At 38.6% G+C, this 21,849-nt stretch overlaps 1 protein-coding gene across 11 annotated transcripts in view; it reads right to left on the bottom strand.

The window, feature by feature from the left end:
- dmd (dystrophin) overlaps window positions 1–21,849 on the bottom strand; it is a 481,347-nt gene that overhangs the window by 70,265 nt on the left and 389,233 nt on the right. For 10 of the 11 annotated variants that reach the window (XM_042077917.1, XM_042077916.1, XM_042077914.1 and 7 more), the window contains 2 exons: window positions 6,210–6,271; window positions 1,772–1,846 (listed from right to left, as the gene is read on the bottom strand). In XM_042077917.1, coding sequence (XP_041933851.1) covers window positions 1,772–1,846; window positions 6,210–6,271 — 137 coding nt within the window. Of the gene's footprint in view, window positions 1–1,771; window positions 1,847–6,209; window positions 6,272–21,849 lie in introns of those variants that run through there. The other variant, XM_042077918.1, reaches the window with a different exon arrangement.

The following is a 21,849-nucleotide window of genomic DNA, read 5'->3' on the forward strand; positions in this document are numbered from 1 at the left end:
ATTAATCGCGATTAAATTTTTTAATCATTTGACAGCACTAATTCCTATAAACTTAGTTTCCTCACAATGCAGAATGGAACAACTTAGTTGACAATAAAAACAGCTTTGGAGTAGCTTATGTAAAGCTATGTAAATCTTATGTAAATCTATCTGTAAGTTATCAAAATTAATATTGCGTATAAAAGTAACATTTGAGGCATGATCATGTCTGAACTACCAGACTACTGAACTACGCTTCTTTTTTAAATTCCATTTTTCTCCCACATTGTCTTACATCCCTTTGGCATGTGGCAGTGGCAGTTTCAGCCAGAACAAACATATTGGTCAAGGCAAATCAACACTGAATCAATATTTGCCAGGGGTATGAATAGTTTTGTTCCTAAGTGTAGATATGGTTAAAAGAAAGAGGAGAGTTCATATCAAATCATAGCTCATAGCTCAGATCAGTGCAGGGGAGAGAAAATGACTATTTTAATATCTAACAGTTGAATTTCTATGGAATGCCTAAAGCAGTGGTCCCCAAACTACGGCCCGGATGGCCCCCCAAATCATGTCCGTGGTAGGCTATATAGCATGGCCCGCACGGGAGTATGACATCGTCAAACTATGACCTCCGCAATTTCCCCCATTCATTCTCTATGGCGAGTCTTAACAGTACACATGTAATACTCTTTTTGTCCACTGGTGGTTGTTTTGGCGCTGTCTTGCGTTTGCCATTGAAAACAGAATGAAATGTAGGCCTACCTGCAAACATGTAAGAGGCCTATGCTGACTGCATCAGTGCTCAAAGTATTCTAAAAGTTTACCAATTAATTGTTAATAACTAACTAACTTCTATTCAAGTCCTATTTCTGGGACTTTCCGGGATAATTATTTATATTTTTTATTCACTCCTTAAGTTAGAATGGTGGTCATTTCAGATGATTTTGCCAGCACTTCATAAAACTCTCATAGTTTGAGTTATTTTAATTATTTGTAGGATACTACTTGTTCACAACATGAGCTGTGTATGCAAAGACACAGAGTTCAGAGTTCACACATTTTGAATAAAATATACTTTTGGGACTCCCTGCTAACACTTTTGGGAATGCTAAAGTCTTTTTATCAGTATTATTTCATTTGAGCTACATTTTACACTGATATGGCATGATGGCAACATAAACACAGCTAACAATGGTATTAAATTGCAGTAGATTAAATGTAATGGAATATTCAACTAAGATAGACTGCTGTTGTTCACAGCACTAAGCTATTTATGGTTACTGATATACTCCGAGTCTCTGGCCCTCTCTTAGAGCCAGGCATAGTGAGCTGGCCCTCGGAAGAAAAAGTTTGGGGACCACTGGCCTAAAGGGACATATAAGAAACTTTCATGAGAGCACCACAAAGTTTGGTGTGTGCACCAGAAACTCAAAGACCCTAAGGACATAGCCAAACAAATTAGGTTTCTGGTGCGCATATACTGTACTGACATTAAATTGATCTTAATTATATCTAGGAGAAAAATGCTAAACAGAGATCTATTTTGAATTTCCCTTTTCTCAGGACTAAGGTAAGGATCCTAAGACCAAGTAAAATCTTGACCCCTCATGAACACACTCATGTCCTCATGCAGTCCTATCCAAACCTTTAATATGCTCAATATAAACGCTTCTTCCATGTAACAAGCAGTTAGCACATGGCATATAATGTTAGTGTAGTACAGTCACATAACCTTAGAATGTTTCAAATATCTGAATATTTTTTTCATGAATGTTTTGATCCAACTCACAGCACAGGGCTTTCTGAAGACGCCTTAACTTCATGGCAGTTCTATAGGCTGAGAAACGCACATTATTCAGGTCCGCTGTGTGAGAGAATGAGAAAAAGAAAACATGAAAATGAGCGGTCAGTCACAATACACTGCAATAGAGGTACACAATAAGAAAAATCATGTTACATTAAATGTAAAATACTACATACAGTGCCCTCCAGAATTATTGGTACCCCTGGTAAAGTTGATAAAAACATGAATAAAGAAAATTATCTTTCTGTGATTTGTTGTAATTTCACAATGAAAATGGGAGGGAAAATCCAACCTTGAAGGAAAGCAAATTTATTCTGAGAAAAATGAATCTCAGAGAAATAAATATTTTTAACAAAAACACATTGGCCACAATTATTGGCACTCCTGAAAAAATGTAACAGTGGCATTGTCATTTATATTCACTTTTTTTCAGTGCCTGAACTTTCAGCAGTAGTTCATGACTTTTTCACTAAGGTATGAAAATAAGGTGACACAGAGGTTAAATCCCCTAGTCATTTTCCAATGAAAAGATAACAAAAATCCATTAAATTAAATAAAAGTGTGTTGACATTTGTCAAGGAATCGCTATAAAAGCTAAGTACTTGGTTGAAAATGCCATATTTACAGTTCAAACAACAATTAAAAGGTTCTAAATGTGACAAACTTCCTTGGACAAGGACCAATGTTTATCTTGCCCCCATGCACAGTAAGGAGAATTGTAAGAGAGGCAAAAAGTGTCCATGAGAATCCATGAGAAGCACTGTTGGAGAGTTACAGACAAAAGGGTATCATCTTAGGATCACCAAGTCTCCAAAAAAATCCTTCAATAGTAACCTCAGTGCTAAAAAAATATTTAAAAGGCATGACAGGTAAAAACCTTTCCTGTCATTTAGTTACAAATGTAAATGGCAGAAGTTTCTGAATGCAACACGGTCTTATTACCACATGTGATCCTTGCTTTGAAAGGGAATGGCACCCTTATTGGTTTAATGTTACCATGCTTAAATCAAGAAACGTAAGAATAACCCTTTTGAGCCATGCACCTGGCATCTGATCAACTAGCAAAAGTGACCTGGACCCTAAATTCACTTAAAACTATGCGTTTTAGATCGTGAAAATAGGCATGACAGTATTTTTCGGGTAATTACCCAGAATCAAATAGCTTACAGTTCCCTTCGCTGGTATTGGCACTCTCCTCTTTTCATCACCCCAGAGGTTTTCTATAGGTGCTATGCTGCATTCCAGAAAACTCCTCCGAGATTGTCTAGAATGCAGCATTAGATCAAGGCACGGAGATTGTCATGAAAGAAACTTGATATGTGTTTGGTGAAATATTTTTGTGTTGAATAGGACATATTTTTTGTATCACTGTCCTGCTGAAAAATCCATTGACAGCACATGTTTAGTTTCTTAGTAGGGGCAGAAATTGATTTAAGATGTCCAGGTGTTTCATGATACCATGAACTCTAGCCCATAAAAGCCCCTCCATCTCATAGACATGAGGTTCTTTTCAGTGCAGTCGTCCTTCTACATATGCTAAGCCTACCTTGAGTGTTTGTTGCCAAAAGAAAAGTCTATCTTCAATTAATCTGACCATAGAACATGATTCACATCCCATTTCCAATTAAATGACAGGAAAGGATTTTGTATAACATAATAAATAATGACTTCTAAATAATCCATTAGCATGGAGCTAAGCTAGCATCTGATATTTTTTGGACATTTTGCGACCCCGATATGCTATTTTATGTCTCCAACAGTAATCCTAATGGATTTTTCTGTTTTACCATTCTCCTCACTGCAGAATTTCCATGACTTAGTATATAATGAATGGTACAATATACCAACCAATGATTTTGAATCATGACCCTGTTTACATAATCAGTAGTAAGAGAAACAAATTCCACGAGAGTGAACCTGTTTGTTCCTCTCCAGGTTTTATATCAACAAATAATAGTAGGCTAACAGTAAGTTGATCAGTAAGCTGGCTTTTCTCAATTTCTCAGGTGTTGCGGACCTGCCTAGGCTGTGAAATTAAGGTCTACTGTTAGGTTTAACAACATTAGAGTAATATGCAACCATTTACATCTGGAATACATTGGAATATCCCTGGTCATTTCAAATCAGACTTTGCACAGCTAATAATAAATCACTCCGCGATACAATGTGAAGATTCTATAACGCTTTGACACAATGTAGCAATAACCGTTAAATTCAAATTAATTTAAAGTTCTCATATCCCAACTCTCCACTATTTTAAGCAAAGGGTTACACCTTAGCAAACCAAACAAAACAGTGCTCCACCACATCTGTGGATTAGATAAACAAGGATGTTAATAGTTCTCAGCATTGCCAGCATTGTGTATAATATGATTATCACTTGGAGGAGACTTAGCATCGTCAGGTTAGAAAAGCATGGGGCTGTGCACAGTAGCGTAACATTTATTTACAATAAATTAATAAAGTTGATGTGGTTCTGCAATGTAGGCTATGTTTGTTTTTTTGCAGTAACCTACCATCCTTACATGACATGGCCCAGTGTCCTTGTAACATACATGCAAATCTATTTAGCACAGCTAATATTAATATCAGTGAATCACACTCGCCTCCCGTTTCAATCATTTTAAAACAGGATGAAAATGGCTGTCCTTCTCTTTCAACGAAGATATGAAAAACCACAAAGACCCGTCGGAGAGGGATCTGGAATGTTGGTTACGTGGCAACCAAGACGCTGTCTATTGAAAATGGAACTATTTTTTTATGCGTAAAAATTATGTCGAAATAAAACAAAGTTAAACCAACAATAATGGGGTGTTTTCAGATTATTTAGTTTGTGGTAGAATTGTTGTATGAAAGCAATATAGCATTCATAATCATGAGATTGGTAATGGATATTCCCACCGCTGTTGCCTGCACCACTCGGCCGAACAACACCCGTGGAAATATCCATTACCAATTCCACTGTCACTCGTGCTATATTGCTTAATTAAACATAGGCAAACAGGCAATTTACATAAAACTTCAATGACAAATGAGTGACAGAATATGAAATATTAGAGAAAATGTATTTAACATTATAGATTTTTATAGTGATTAAAGAGGTTTCAGAGCCAATGAAATAGGTGCCAATCCAAATCTGGGAGATTTAAATTAAGCCTAGCTGCAACTAATAGCACCACTGCTGGAAACATTTCTAGGGGACACACTGCACTCTGTGTACAGCAACATTTGTGAGACAAAACAGTTCCAGTTTATTGAAACTTTGTATTGTTTTTCTTAACTGTAGATATGGCTATGTTTACTTATTTTTTCATAGCCATTTCCTGACATATTTTCCTTCAATTTAACTATGTATTCTCTTCTCTCTCTCTGGACTTCATTGAGGTGGTGGGTGAGAGAAGAGAATGTTGGACATACTTGCATCTATGACCAACCCCTCTAACCCTTTGAACGGGGCAGTGGGAGCGCTCCTTTAGCAATAGACTGCTGCATCCATCTTGCAAAATGGAACACTACCGCTGTTCTTTCATTCCGTCTGCCATCAGGCTCTATAATACTGCTGTCATGAGGCACTGTACTGTTATTAGTTAGACTCTGAGCGTACATGGGTATACGTGCAGTTTAGCGTCCCAAAGTATTTCTCAAAAAGTGAGTGTCCCAAATTATGAGGATCTTATTTCTTGGATTTATTGCTGAACAACATACTTACCAACTGTTACTTACCTAACCGTCATGAGACAGGTTAGTTTTACCCTACTAATGATGTGTTGTTGCAATGGTAATCCTGCTCAGTACTAGAGGTACCGCAGGTTCAGACATTTGGAGACATGTGGATCTACTCATTTATCCTTGACATAATGTGTACACAATTGTAACCTTTTCAACAATTTATTTTTAAACTCTTGTATTGCTGGATCCATCTTGCCTGGTTGTTAGAACACATGTGGACAAATGTTTACATAATTTTGCGGGAGTGGGATTGAATCTTGCAAGAGAGGGAATGGAAAATCCATCATTTGCAGACATCTAGCATGAAGAGCATTTCATTGAATTTCACATGTATTTAATTAGAATCGCAGACTATACCTTTAATGTAAGCATAACAGGAGTTTTGAAGCCAAATATGATTCATATTTTTCTGTTTTCTTGAAACAGATATTTAATGCAGAAATGTAATGCATTGTCTTAGTAGTGCTAGTGTCTACCTTGTATCCTATTTCAAAAGGCAGTATACAGCTCCAAGATGAAAGTCAATGACACCAAATTGCATGCCAATAAATGCTTGCAAATTTAAATTTATGATATGTTATGTTAGTGTCTACAGATGTTACACTAACATACATCATCAAGCTCGAGGAAACTATTATTTAATGCACTGACAGATCCACAATCAACACACACAAAAAAATACTGAGTTGCTGACCTAAAGACTGGTAGAGTTCGGTCATTTGGGGATGATCCCAGCTTGTTGTCTGTGTCTGGTGGCTGAGGAGAAAAGACAAATAGATAGATAGTTAATTTTACATTGTCATAGTTTGTAATGTTTATTGTTATGAAGACTTGCTATTATTATTGTCATTAGTATTGCTATTGTTATTATATCAAGTATATTACTATTATTCTAACTAATTTGAGTTTACTTTTAAACTGCTATTTTCAATGCTATGTAAGGTTTTTTGCCATTCTATGATGCAAGAAGAGAGAGATTTGCAACTGAACCATGAGGCATTGGGGCAGCCGTGGCCTACTGGTTAGCACTTCGGACTTGTAACCGGAGGGTTGCCGGTTCGAACCCTGACCAGTAGGCACGGCTGAAGTGCCCTTGTGCACCTAACCCCTCACTGCTGGCATACAGCATAGCACTGTTCTACTCATCAGTGCACTCAATTTCATTTACAGTTTGGGGTTCAATGTCTCTGCCTCCTGAATATGTTATATTTGTTGAAAAAACATTATCTGCAAAGTTTTATGAGTTTTGGAGAAAATATAGACTCAAAAGAGTACCGAAGTCTGACGTAGCGTTTCCATGACGGCAGAATCACTGGATCTAAACAAACTTTCTAAGTGGCTTAAATAGCATTGAATGTAGACATGTGGCACCATTTCTAGCTAATAAATTGTTTTAAATGTAGGCTATAGCCATTTAAACGTGATTTACCTGCTAGGCAGTAGCTTACCCACATAATACGGATTCCCTGGCAGGTGTAATATAAAAAAAACAAAATTCCAGGGGATATTTCACGTCTTCTCAAAGACTGGCGGCTGTTAAGAGCGACGGTTTTTGCCAAAAAAATAAAGCCAAAACTGGTCCGTGAATTTAAGGATTTTAACCGCAAGCTGTGAAGTTACATGCAGGTCTCTTTTACGGAGGAAACCCATGCTAAAATAAAACTCTGTAGTCACAAATTGATTGTGTTGGTATGAATATATGTTGTAGTATGTGATTCCTACAGTGTAAAAAAAATATACTAATGTATTAGAAACGTTGTAAAATTATTGAAATAGATTAAGAAAGCCACCGTTAATGGTGATTTCAATGGTTAGATTGATTTGAGTGGTTATCAAATACAACTTTCTTCTATGTGATATGGCCAGAAAGGAGTCATACATGTTTACTCCATGAAAGTTGAAAAATAATTAAAAAATATGTTCTAGTAACTTAACAACGACATGTAGGCCTAGGCTAGTGTTGGGAGTAACGCATTACAAAGTAAGGCGTTACTGTAATTTTGCTACTTTATTGGGTAACCAAGTAAGGTAACGCATTACAATTCAAAATTCAGTAAATGTAGAAGAGTCATTTCCAATGGAAGAACAAAACGCTGAATGAAGCCCAAAGCTTTACTGATGTTAAAGCACACACACATAACAGTAAAATAAAAGTAAACAAAAGGTAAATTTAGCAGGTGACAAAATTAATATAGGCTATTGTTAGTGAAAGTAGGCCTACTAGGCTACTTTTAGCTGACCAATGCCGAATCTGAAATTGCGAATATTAACAATGTTGCCTAACTCTTTGAATGTTGCACCCTGGTTAGAGACCAACTCAAAAGTAAAGTAACGATAACAAGTAACATGTTACTTTCCAAAATAACTAACGAGTAAAGTAATTTCATTACAATTTAAAGAAGTAACGAGTAACTTGTAATGCATTACTTTTTTTGAGTAACGACCCCAACACTGCCTAGGACCTACCTTTGTTACAACCTGACGCAGCCATTGAAACTTGCAGTGGCCAACTTTTGTAACATTAGCATTAAAGGAATTATCCGGAGTAAAATGCACTTTATAGACAGGTGATATTTTTAAGATATGTGCTTCCTAGAGGCATTTTTTAGTAAAAGTTGGGAACAGGACTTTTTTAACATAATTAAGGTGTGCTGAATCCAACTAGCCCTGTTCCCAAGCTGAATTTTGAGTTTATGACCATCTTAGCATAAACAAAATGGTTGCCAAAATGGCGATTTTGGGCACTTTCATTGGGCGGATGTCATTATACCATGTAAATTAATTCATATTGTTCACAGAAATCTCCCTTGGCCAACAGATCAAGGATACAGGCTGTGAAAAAAAAAAAATCTAGTATTATGCCTATGTTAATTACCTGAAAAAAACTTTGAAAAATGTAATTGTTAAAATGTTATAACTGAGCAGGCACACAGTATTTGACGAATGAGACTTATGTTTTTTGAGGGTCAAGAAAGATGTGTAGTGATGAAATGTAAAGTTTAATTGTGGCCTACTGGTTAGGTCTTCGGGCTTGAAACCAAAGGGTTGCCGGTTCAATCCCTGACCAGTAGGAAATATGTGGGTGGTGGAAAGGTTGAGCACTAGTCTTCCATGCCCACATCCACGGCTGAAGTGCCCTTGAGCAAGGCACCTAACCCCTCACTGCTCTCCGGGCATCACTGTAGCAAGGCAGCTCACTGCTCCAGGTTAATGTGTGCTTCAACGTGTGACCTGTGTGTTCACTAATTCACGGATGGGATACATGCAGAGACAAATTCCTTGTATACCCAAGTATACTTGGCCATAAAACCTGATTTACATTACATTTTACATAATTGAAGCGAATTAGGTTGGTAATGTATGTAGTCTCGGATTAAGTTACACAGGCCTTTACCCATTTCGGTAACACTTTACGGTAAGGGTACATGAAGTAATTCATGATTTATGTATTAGGCCATCCTTAAAAATATTTTTGTTTGCAGTAACAGCCAAACAAAAAAAAAAATGGGTCGGTAGGTAGGTCAATATTTTTTTTTTTTCAAGATTCAAAGTAAAAAAAAAAGTTCAATTTTGGTCATGGTGATTACGTAGGAATGAATTTACACAAATGTGCATATTGTGACGTAACTGACTGGGTCTTCAACCAGTGCCTTCAGGCGCACCATTGCAAACCTCATTCTGATGCAGGTTATATAGACCAGCCTTTCTCAAACTTCTTTGACCTGAGGCCCGGTCATGGCAGACTTTTGGGTCATAGGGCTCATCTACATGTACCCAGAAAGAAGGCTACAATAGCTCTTGGCCACGTTATTTTGAAATTTGACTATACAATACTCAATGCTATACAGTGTATACAGTCTCTGCTCTGTTTCTAAGGAAGTTCCAAAAAACAACATCGTTCTATTAAGTTTCGTTAAATAAATAAATAGCCTTCCAACAGGTTGAAGCGGAGCTTTGATACCAGCGTTATCGATTAGTTTCAGTTTCCCTCGCGCAGACGCGCATTGAATGAATGCTCATACCACCACTTAATTGTAGGGCTCCATGTTTAATGACATCGATAGCAGAAACGTTTGTTTTCTTTTTTCGTCGATCCGCGGTTTCTTGATCAACTGCGTAGCAAATTATCAGATGAAGCACCGGGCCTAATTTCACTCCACGACTCCGCGGACCAGCAGTCTCCATGTTGCGGACCCATATTTTGAGAAATGCTGAATAGACCACAACCAATTTCAATACTCCGACACGGTCACCGCTAGACTAGGGGGAGAAGGGATGAGAAAAGATCTGCCCACAGTTCTTCCAGAACTTCGTGCCAAGTAAAAGCGTTATCAGTTTGTGTGAATGAAACGAAGCGTAGGCCATAGTGTGACATGCGTCAAACCAGACATGTGGACTCGAGTCACATGACTTGGACTCGAGTCAGACTCGAGTCATGATTTTAATGACTTCAGACTTGACTTGATAAAATTCGGCATGACTTGCGACTCGACTTGGACTTGAATACTATTCACTCGAGACTTGACTCGGACTTTGCCTCTTTGACTTGTGACGACTTGACATGTCTCGAGTCAAAAACTAAATTTCCTGATCGTGGACCAGTCACCCCAGAGATGTTTTCCCTCCGCGACTAAAAAAAAAAAAAATAGCGGAGACAAGCGGCCAGTCCAAAGCACAGTTCAGTGCTGCCGCTACCCCCACATGCGTTACGCACTGTGTGTAGGGCACCAAGAGACAGAGAAACGACCAACATTTAGCTAATAACTAGTAGCTTTACTGCAAACTGATTTGCACTCTTGTTAGAGAACGTTTACAATGTCAAAATGCACCAACAGCATGTTACATAAAGATGATACTTTTCGAGTCCTCTCCATTAAGATCCAACTTGAACTTATGCTAGCCTACTCCATTTAATTGAGAACCCCATCTAAGCACGCACGAGAGGGAGAGAAAACGAGTGGCAGGTTCCAGCTGGCTTGTCATTGTTGATGATGATTGATATTTTCTTTTAAATATAAGAAACGTATAAAAGGAAATCATGAAGGCAACAAATACGAGATTAGGGGAAATTGCGGATTTATCCGGTTCTCACTACTGTTATAAACTATGAGATCCAGGTCACTATGACATAGGCTGCACTCACTGTAATTTGGAAAGTGGACAAGAATATGAAGAGTTGTCTTTGCCTTTGTTTAATGGAAATGGTGAGTCCTGAAGTAGGCCTATTCAATAATTTGTTTACATGAAGCACATTGATATGCCGATTGAAACGCATTCCACTCAGCTAGCTAGGTGGCTACTGGCTACCAGGCTCATAATTCACATTTAATTGCAAACAGAAAATGTCAAGCAAGCATCATGTCATACATGCATCTATTTCCAAAGGAATGAAAGCTGTTTGTGCCAACTTAATATAATGCTTATCATTGTTAATATTGTGCTATTCATGTGGCACAAACAATGTTTGAGTTTGTGGACTAGCCATAGGAATGGAGCTGGTAAAAAAGATCATTATGAGAATGTGTGGACAGTGGCACACAATGGGCTTAAAGTGACAGTGCACCATTTACAAATGAGATAAACAGCATCACATGTGTAGTATTTCTTAAGAAATGAATACTTTAAAACAAAATTACTGTGTCATTATTATCTTTTAAATAATATAAAAGTGTTGACCTTGGCTTCCCTTATGAGTCGCCACTGGCAGACAGCCTAATAAATTGTTTGCAGGCAAATCTGTGGCCTAGCGCAGTGAAATGCCATCAGTCAAATTATTACTCATCCTTACAGTGGGCTCCGAAATTTGGAAAAACAATATTTTTATTTGTCATGTAGCTATCCGTTTTGTACAGATTACTCAGGTATGCACATGTGTATATTGTATGCGCATGCATATATCGTAAAAGATTTCAAGACAGAAACATCGAACATATTTTAATCTGTATTTATAAAAAAAAAATCTGTGGATTAGATGGAAGTGTTAAAATTATGATCGATAGTCTAATAATGCCATTATTAAGTGAAGAGTACCTGATGACTTGTTCAGGACTTGAAAAAGATTGGGACTTGGACTTGGACTCGACTTGGCTTTGATGAGACTTGGACTTGGACTCGACTTGCCCTTCTCTGTATTTACTTGGGACTTGACTTGGACTTGAGTGCTAAAACTTGGGACTTACTTGTGACTTGCCAAACAGTGACTTGGTCCCACCTCTGCGTCAAACCAATGGTGTAGAGATGACGCCACAGGTTTTTTTTAAGTGAGCCACGTTTGCATGTAGGCAAGTTATATTCACAATACTTGGGCCTACTAAAAGAAATATTATTTTATTGCATTTGTATTGGTTGTTTAGAGTAAAAAAAAAACAATCGGTCGGTATTAACGCAAGTTTACAACCGGCAAGTCGGTCGGACTAAAAGGGGGAAAAAAATAAATATTTGGGTCGGTTCTAAATTGACAGGGTCGGTCGGGTTACGGCAAACGAAAATATTTTTAAGGATGGCCTTACTTCATTCATTAATATCTAATTAATCATCAGGAATTTACTGAGTCCATAGTTTGTCATTTGTGACCTCATACATGAACACATTACTAAAGTATTAGGTACGATGGGCACATCATTATGAATTATGATGTATTAACCATGATCATGACTTTATTTTTCTGCCAAAAATGTGGTCATCACTGTTAAAATTCTCATAACTTTGGAGTTCTCTAAACACATGTCATTATTCACTACTTTAGTTGAGGGGCCACAGACATGATGAATGCATGAGCAATTATCCTAAAATTCATGTAATCATGATGATCATGCTTAAGAAATCATAAATCACAATGATATACCCATCACACCTAATGCTTTAGTTGATGTGTTGTTCATACATGAGGTCATCATGAATGAGAGTATATGAATTCATGTCAATTCCTGATGATTAATAGGATATAAAGGATAAAGGAAGTAATGTATAAATCATGAATTAATTCATGCATGAATTCATGATAATTCATGTACCTTTACTATAAAGTGTTACCCATATTTCTTCATAACCTTTGTGTTAGTAAAATGATTGAATGTTCTATGAATTAATAGCTAGATTAATAACTTTATAACTAGTGCAAGTTCAAGTTACTTTATTTGTACCCAGAGGTAGATTTTGTTTGCAGTATAGAGTGCTTCAACAGAATTTGCCAGAACAGGAGCACAGAGGATGCCATCTTTACGGCAATTCACTCTGCCCTGTCCCTCCTTGACAATAGCAACACCTATGTGAGAATGCTGTTCATTGACTTCAGTTCAGCATTCAACACCATTATCCCCTCCAAACTGATCACCAAACTCAGTGAACTGGACATTAATACCTCCCTCTGAAACTATATTCTGGACTTCCTAACCAACAGACCGCAGTCTGTTAGATTAGATAACCTCACCCACTCAACCCTCACCCTGAACACAGGCGTGTGCTGAGCCCTCCTTTACTCCCTCTTCACCTACGACTGCATACCTGTACATGGCTCTAACACCATTGTCCAAGTTTGCAGACGGTGATTGCACTCATCAGCAACAATAATGAGACAGCCTGCAGGGAGGAGGTCCAGCACCTAACATCGCGGAGCACCGACAACAACATTTCACCGCTACAAAACGCTATTTTTATAAAAAGATGGCAACTGCAGCAGCAACATTTCAGGAAAGGTACTGGCTTGATGAAATTCATTCTGGACTCTCTATCCGACCACATAAAGACCTCGGGATACTTCGGTTTGGCTTTAGGGACCCTCTACACACTACCACGTAAGTGTAATGTTGTTTGGAACTGTATTAGAGGTATAAAAATAGCGTTGTGTAGCGGCAAAATGACATGCCCGGGTCATTTCCAGGCTAACGAGTTTTGACTAAAAACGGTAAAATCGAACTTTCTCAAAACACATCCGAATGACATGATTTTGATGTCAACTCAACGTATGTACTCCCAATCATCCGTAAATTGATCTAAAGTGCATTTTACTCTGGATAATTCCTTTAAGCGTCATGAATGTAACAGTTCTAAAATCGTGATAGCCTTGTTGATAAACTGCTTATTTCTTTCAGGTCATGTACCGCGAAACTGTAATTTCTTGCTTTCCAACCGCGGTAAGAAAACATCCATACCGTCCCAACCCTAGTCTCTGCATTGATCCCATCCTTGAATTTGTGAACACACAGAGCACACAGTGAACACACAGTGAGGTGAAGCACACACTAACCCGGAGCAGTGAGCTGCCATGTTACAGAAGCCCTAACCCTAATAGGGGCCAAGGCTGCCCCTATCTGCTGTATGATATGAGATAAACGTTAAGACATTTTCAGTGAAAGTTTAAAGAAGTACTATTATAACCAGGCAACATTCACAAATTACCTGGCTTCATTTTAGTTTTTATTGATAGCTTTTATCAAGAATGGAACAAAACTAGTCAATGAGACGTGATAGAAGAATCAACTGCTAGCCATAATTTAATGGTAAAAATGCGACGATTTGCCCATTTATAAGAAATTTCAACCTCTTTGAGTTACCTCTAAAATTGAATTGATTAACATTAAACTTTTTCTGTTTACTTTTCTATGAAAAAGAACTTAGGGGGTCAGACCTAAACTAAACTAAACTTAGGGGGTCAGACTTCAGAAAGTACCTATGGAAATGGCCATGCACTTGTGAAAAATGGTTAAAAATATTGTGATCCTCTAAGAATAGCATTTTCTTGAACATCATGTTAACAAGAACCCTTGAATTATTAGCTTTAGGAAACACACTAGTTTGTGCCTTATGCATATCATCAAATGTTGTGGACGCAAATGGCACCTGTATGATGGCATAGAATGACCCAGTAATGTGTAAAGTGTAATAGTTTAAGAATCAATATGAAGTATTCAAACTACTAAATATTTTTAGCTATTAGTAATTAGACCACAAAACTCAATGACATAAGGGGGCAGTATGGAGTCTCTGTCCCTGAGTAGAGACTGTGAGGGATGATATGGGTGCCAAATTTAATTTGTTTTCACCCATGGGAACCATTGATTTCAGCCTGCCTGGCAGTATGTGGTGGGTGGGGCTTGACATCATGTTTACCAACTTTGCCATGAAGCTGATAAATTGTCTAGGAGAAGTGCTTCAAAATTGTTTATATGTCACAACTCACAAAATCCCAATTATCCCACTTCCTGTTGATTGTGGGTAATGCAGTGTACATATGAAAGTTTGTCTTGAGGAGTTACACACACGTCCCCCCTCCACTTATGTTTGTCTAAGGGAGGTCCAAATCCCAACCAACTTTTGTAGGTGAAACTATATGCCAACCACGAGACTCAGTGACATAAAGGGACACTATGGAGTTCCTGGAGCCCACCCAGGGCCTATCCATAAGTAGTCACTGAAGTCAGATTAGTCGCTGTCAGACCCAAGTTTCCGTCGTATTTATCAAACTAGTGTAAACTGCGCCTTTCTTTGCCTTTCTCCACCCATAAACGCAATTTACAAACGTCCACAACTGAATGGCAGAGCCTACATACAAGCGCAGTTGAATGAAGTTAACTGATGACAACATAAAAAAGAATCAAACGTTTAGCAATCATGAAATAATACCATACATGATAAGATAAGAACAAGCAGGGAGATAATGAAGATCAGTAGTTTTACTCAAACAAAGTGCACATAGGCTATGGAAAATTGGTCAAATCTAGCAAGTAGGAAAGTTTAAGTGAATGACGTGAAAGTGAAAGTAAGACATTCGAAAGGCCAACGAAAGTTAAGGTTGCTTTTGATAGTACAAATACTTACAAAACTGGTGCTCTAAATAGCGATTTTGTTGTCTTTGAAAGGTTCTCTTATTGACACATTGAACAGCAATTTGGATTAACACCTGCTTTTACAAGGCGGAAGTATTTAGGCGCAGGATAGACGTGCGCTTTCAGGAGCAATATTTGTACATACCGCTGAATACATAATTAGGCGCTCTTTACGCTTCCCCTCCCATCTTTTTACGCTAAACTCCCACTTTCCCCTGGACGCAGTTAGCTATTTTCAGCTCCCGTGACAGGCAGTTTGCGCTTTTACACATATCATTGCAGCCTGTTTGTACATACCTCACAATGATTTTACACGCACGTTGCGAAACAAATACGCCTCAAGTGGGCGCAAAAACGTTAGTACATCTGGCCCTGTGTGTTTAAATAAGTCTAACAATTTAGTTTCCTAATGAAGGGCTCTAATACAGTTATCAGAGCATGACGTTAGAGATGGCGTATGCTGTGCAGTGATGCCTCGTGAAAAAAAAAAAACAGCCGGGGATTTAAGTGCCACCGACACAGGGTTTCGATGGCCAACACTATAAATATGGAGCATATTTGGCCCACCTAGAATATGAGGTATTTTCAGTCAAGACACGACTTTTCCGATATCCTAAGTGGATATGCATAATATCAGGGGTCACACTAGCTGTCTACATCACAAACGACAGTTGAACTATTTCTTTTCGTGAAGAAAGTTTCAGTTGATACTGTGGTGGATAGGCCTAAATGAGTAAATGAGTCCTCAAAGTTACCACAATGGGAACAGAGAAGGTTTTAATGGCAAGGTTTTAATGGCAAATCTGATTTTATTTAAATATTGAGAGAACTGGCATATTAGAATGTTGTCTAAAGCAGTAAGGATGGTAACGAACATTATCACTACGACAGAACTAACTATAACTGTCAATAATGCTATATGTTATATAGGGGCTATAGGGGCAGCCATGGCCTATTGGTTAGCGCTTAGGACTTGTAACTGGAGGGTTGCCGGTTCGAACGCCGACCAGTAGGAATGGCTGAAGTGCCCTTGAGCAAGGCACCTAACCCCTCGCTGCTCCCCGAGTGGCGCTGTAGCAGGCAGCTCACTGCTTAGGGATTAGTGTGTGCTTCACCTCACTGTGTGTTCACCAATTCACGGATTGGGATAAATACAAAGACCAAATTTCCCTCACGGGATCAAAAGAGTTAGTTAGTTTATTAGTTGTCCCCTTAGGGAGATTCTTTTTCACATTTTCCATCCCGCTTTTCATCCTGCATGGTCACAAGCACAGGATGGCACATACATGATCACAGACATATGAATGACACATACAGACATACACCTTACATACATCATAGGCATTTGACACAGACTTTTACATAAAAGACATACAAAAACATACATTATTGCACAGCATATATTTATCTGAGGGGCTTTGTGTTGTTGAGTGTTTGGATTCCTAAGGGGATTAGGCTTCTGCTGAAGCGGGCTTTATTGCACTTTATGCTTCTAAACCTGCCAGAGGGTAGGGGTGAGAAGTAGCGGTTGAGTGGGTGGGTAATGTCTAGGGACATTGAATGAGCAATAAAAGAGTATATATACTATGGCTGCTAAGTAAAACAGTTGCCATGAAATTTTCAGAGTTGAAATCCTGCTTTTTCTTTTTTATAACGTTCAAGCACATGTGCCCCTCTTTACTCGACTAGCTATGACTAGTAAGATACTGCAGGCCAGGCTTGGAATTTCATAATTTTAGGGGCAAGGCCCCTTGGCCTTTATTTGGGGCATATTTGGTGGGGGGCACAAAGGCCACAGAGCACCAAAAACTATACAGTAGGCTACATAAAAATTATATTACATAGAACTGTAAATCATAGAACTGATTTTAATATTTACAGATATCTAGGCTATATTTAACATTTATTTTCTATTTGGCATATTAGGAAATCATGTAGGCCTATTGAACAATTTAAGCACAGTTCAGCTTTATCGGCTTCCACACACAGTTGCGTTCTGTCAACGCATGCCAGTGGGTGTTCCCGACGGTAGCTATGCAAATTACTTAAGGTATAACCGTAATTTGATTGGCTGGTGCCGTCTATTGTTCACTTGTTCATAATTTGATTGGCTGGTGCCGTCCGTCGGTGCAGCAAAAGTTGAACTTCTCAATGCGAGCGACGGGAGCAACGTGACGCAGCGGACCACAATTCAGTTCGGCAACAGATGACATAACCCCATGTAAAGTGAACGGGATGCGTCTCCAGCACTGCAACGCACACAACTGTGTGGGAGCCGTAAGAAACTCAAATAGCCTACATGCATCCTTAGCATTTTGTGATCATTAAAGTTGCAGTTGGCAAGTCTGACAGATTGAGGGGACTGAGGGGAGATTAGCCAAAATGTTGAATGTTTACAACTCTCATGCCCCTCCCCCACTACCACAGAGAACCCTCTCATTGAGTTTGTGCTCGTCAGTGCACACCAAACTGTGATTGACAGTCAGATCTCACACAGGCCTGCTCTGATTGGACCAGAAGAACCGGGAGCTGTAGATTTTTGCAAAACAAATAACAGACTCTAGGTGGAGGTAGAAGTGCGGGGTTTTTTCTAAAACCAGCTGATTTATGTAGTTCTGTCGAAGCATAGTGTCAGTTTCAGTGAATATGATCATAAAAATCTTGCCAACAGCAGCTTTATGGCTACTTTGACAAACTCTTAGTCAGCTGTATATCCTCTGATTTTAATATTTACAGATATCTAGGCGATATTTGTAACATTGATTTTGTATTTGGCCTGTTATGAAATCATGTATTGAACAATTTAAATATATTGTGAAACCTAAAGTCCAAAATTGGAGACATGCATGTAGACATTGCTGCAAATTTAAAACCGGATTACTTTGTAGCTTTGTAAGGTCTGCTGTTTATTCTGATATATGGTTTGTCATGTGTTGAGGAAAAAGTTTGTGAAGTATTATTTATGAATGGGCGCAGTGAGTCACAACTCACTCAGGTTCCAGAAGTAACAATCTAATTTATGTTTTCCTTTGAGAACTGGATTATAAACCAAAAAAGCTGGATTGTTTGGATACTACACACAAGTGGACATGCTTTCTAATCACGTAGACTACAACTACCAAGTTGAAATCAAAGCACATTGATTCCCCTCTCACATAAGTATAGGGTCATTCCGTGTCAAATCACCCAGTGGCTGACAGTTGACCCTCTCCAAAACAAATTCACAGGTGTTTGTAGACCAAATCTATGCATAGATCTTAAATAGTATATTTGTATAACTAATTGTTGGAAAACTACAGCCCTTTGAAACTTCAAGTCATTTTAAGCATCGTGGTATTGGCTCTTTTGGTATTTCACACACATTAGTGAAACTTTGTGAATAGAAGTACATTTTCCTGTTGAATTAAAAAATCTAATCGGATCAGACGTATGTTGTGTAATTTCCCCTCTGCAAAGCTCTGAAAATGGCTATAAATTCATTATGTGAAAAGACATCATCACCTTTGAGGGCTTCTCATTCAAAAAGTATGTGACACATATTCATCAGAGTTTTTTTTCCACTTATATATGGATTATAAGGTCATGTCCATGCATTAACTTTGGTCGTTATCATTATCATATTGCTTTATTATTGCATTTTGTTTTAATTGGGCTTGATTTTCAAAAAGCCCGTTTTCATCTTCTCATTTCACCACGTGGACAGTTAACAGGATTTTTTTTAAATATATCATTCTGTATGTGAGGATCATCTGTCCAAAATGTGGGCTTGTTGCGGAGTTAGCTGACCTTGTTCATTTTGACAGCTAGAAAAGTGGCAGGAAACTATATCGATTTAAGTTGAATATACTTTATTTTCGCGAGATGCGTCATGCGCCATGGCCTATGACTATCCTAAGCCATCAAATGTGTCAACATAACAGGCTACTTCACGGCAAGTTGGCTACAAATGTGCAGGAAAAGTCTTAGGTCCAAGATATTCCATGAATTCAACTCTTAAACTCTCCAATCCTCCCCCGATTTACTGCTGCATCGTGCTATGCCACTTCATAAACTTGTGTACACGAGTTGAGACTTGAGATATTGATTGATAAATGCCATGCTTTGTGTGGAAATGAGCATACGCCTGTCCTATGCCTGTTTTATGTAGTACATTTGTTTCAGAAATGAGGGCCATTGTGCCTGCTTTAGGTTAGCAAAATTCTGAATGTTAATAGACCTAGGGGATATACAATATTCCAAAGCAACTTTTGTGTTTTTATGTTGCAATTGAGCATCAGACATTATCTATCATATCACTTTATTAACAGCAGAATGTTCCTGAAAGTATCAGTTAAGGTAAGTCTTATTAATCGACAGTAACGTGTCTGGAGCATGCTAGAATATGCCAGTGGCGGACCGTCAGGGCCTTCAAGGCCTTCTCTGAAGGCCTAACTATTTTCAAACGAATGAAAAATAATAGTGTCTTTATTAACATTTTACTTTACCATTTATTATTCGCTTCTTCTTCTCCTTCCCGATCGTTCTTGACTACCATATCCTACCGCTGCGCTGTCCGCTATATTTGATTGACAGATTGTGTGAACAAATAGTGAGGGCGTGCGACATTTTTATCCAATCCCATGTCTTCCCTTGTTAAGGCCCGCATCAGGCCTTCACAAGGAATCACTGCGTTTTCGGTACCTAAGCAACCATTATAAATCATATGTTTGGATTCGGGTTGATTGATGGCTACATCTGACTGATTAGCCAATCAAATCGACCTATTATGGCGAGGAAGGCAGGTCTGACTGCAGTTGGGCCTGCAATGTTCGAAAAGAATACCCGGAACCGTTCATCACAAATTTTGACGCTATCTATTTGACTTGAGGAACTTCGTGAGCATCTTCTGTCAGTCAGACTGACATTCACTGGAAAAGTACATGTCACACTGACATGGCTTTGGTTATAGCTATGGACATTATATTGACCGTTTTTGTTTAAAAAATATATATTGATAAGCCTTGATTAAGTTACATGGACTACATGTTAGCAAGATGCACATAATGTCAGCTAGCTCTGCACGTAGCTGGTCAGTAGCCTATGCAGGAATTGGTAAGTTTTGTTTCATGTTTATTTGATAACATAGACTTGTAATACATGCTTGTAATCTGGCCCCTTTCTATATAAAAAGTGTTTTTGTGCTGCTTGCAAACCGCAATGCTTCGTTGCTACAAGATTGTATGCTAGCTTGAAGTTGTGTGTGAGTTGATGTGGCTTTGGTGAAGCTGTTTTGATCGGCATCTATGTGAAAATTGTCATTTGCCTTGGTTTCCTGCCCTGTTAATTAGTCTGACTATTTATCTGTGTTTTGTGGACATTACTGGTGAAATCAATGGCGTGGCCATCAGACATTATGAAATAGGCAACAAGCAGTAGTACCAGCATAGGGCAATGCAAGGCTTTTATATTTAATATCATGGTGGTGTGCTGAGAAATTTTCTTGGCATTTTCTGTTGAGACACTTTCTCATAAATACGTTTGGCAAACACTGTAGGATAGCCTACTGTAGTTCCACATTAGCTTTTGAGTAATCACAGCAGCAACACAACCTAAAACAGTTGCACTGTAAAGCTACAGCTAAGTAGCAGAGCCCTACAAACAGTCTGAAGCAAGTTTGCTGATGTCAGATTAAACTATTAAATGAACACATCATTGTAGACCTGTGGCAGTGCCATAGCCTATGTGCGTGCAAGTCATGAAAATAAGTTAAGCAACCTAAATATTTCAAAATAGTCTGCACAAACCCATACTTGAGCGCACTTGGTGTTCACTTTCAATATGACATGGACTAAATTGCACGTCTTCACCGGACAGTAGCAGGCAGCAGATTGTAATCATGAATATGAATATGGGTGATAAATAAGTAGCCTAGCCTAGCAGCCTATTCACTTAAGTGTACTCTTTTGATCCCGTGAGGGAAATTTGGTCTCTGCATTTATCCCAATCCGTGAATTAGTGAAACACACACAGCACACAGTGTACACACAGTGAGGTGAAGCACACACTAATCCCGGCGCAGTGAGCTGCCTGCATCAACAGCGGCGCTCGGGGAGCAGTGAGGGGTTAGGTGCCTTGCTCAAGGGCACTTCAGCCGTGCCTACTGGTCGGGGTTCGAACCGGCAACCGTCCGGTTACAGGTCCGAAGTGCTAACCAGTAGGCCACGGCTGCCCCGTAAATCACTTTGCTGCTGATAAGGATGATGACCGGGTGCTATTCGCCTAATAAAGATCTTTTTTCCCCTTTTAGTCCGACTTGCCGAGTGTAAACTTGCGTTAAGACCGACCGATTTTTTTTTTACTCTAAACAACCAATACAAATAAAATACTATTTATTTTAGTATTGTGAATATAAATTGCCTACATACAAACGTAGGCTCTCTTAAATAAAACCCTGTGGCGTCATCTGTACACCATTGGTTTACGCATGTCACACTATGGCCTATACGCTTCGTTTCATTCACACAAACATCT

Source organism: Alosa sapidissima, chromosome 22 (genome assembly GCF_018492685.1).
Source record: "Alosa sapidissima isolate fAloSap1 chromosome 22, fAloSap1.pri, whole genome shotgun sequence".
NCBI classification, from domain to species: Eukaryota; Metazoa; Chordata; class Actinopteri; order Clupeiformes; family Clupeidae; genus Alosa; species Alosa sapidissima.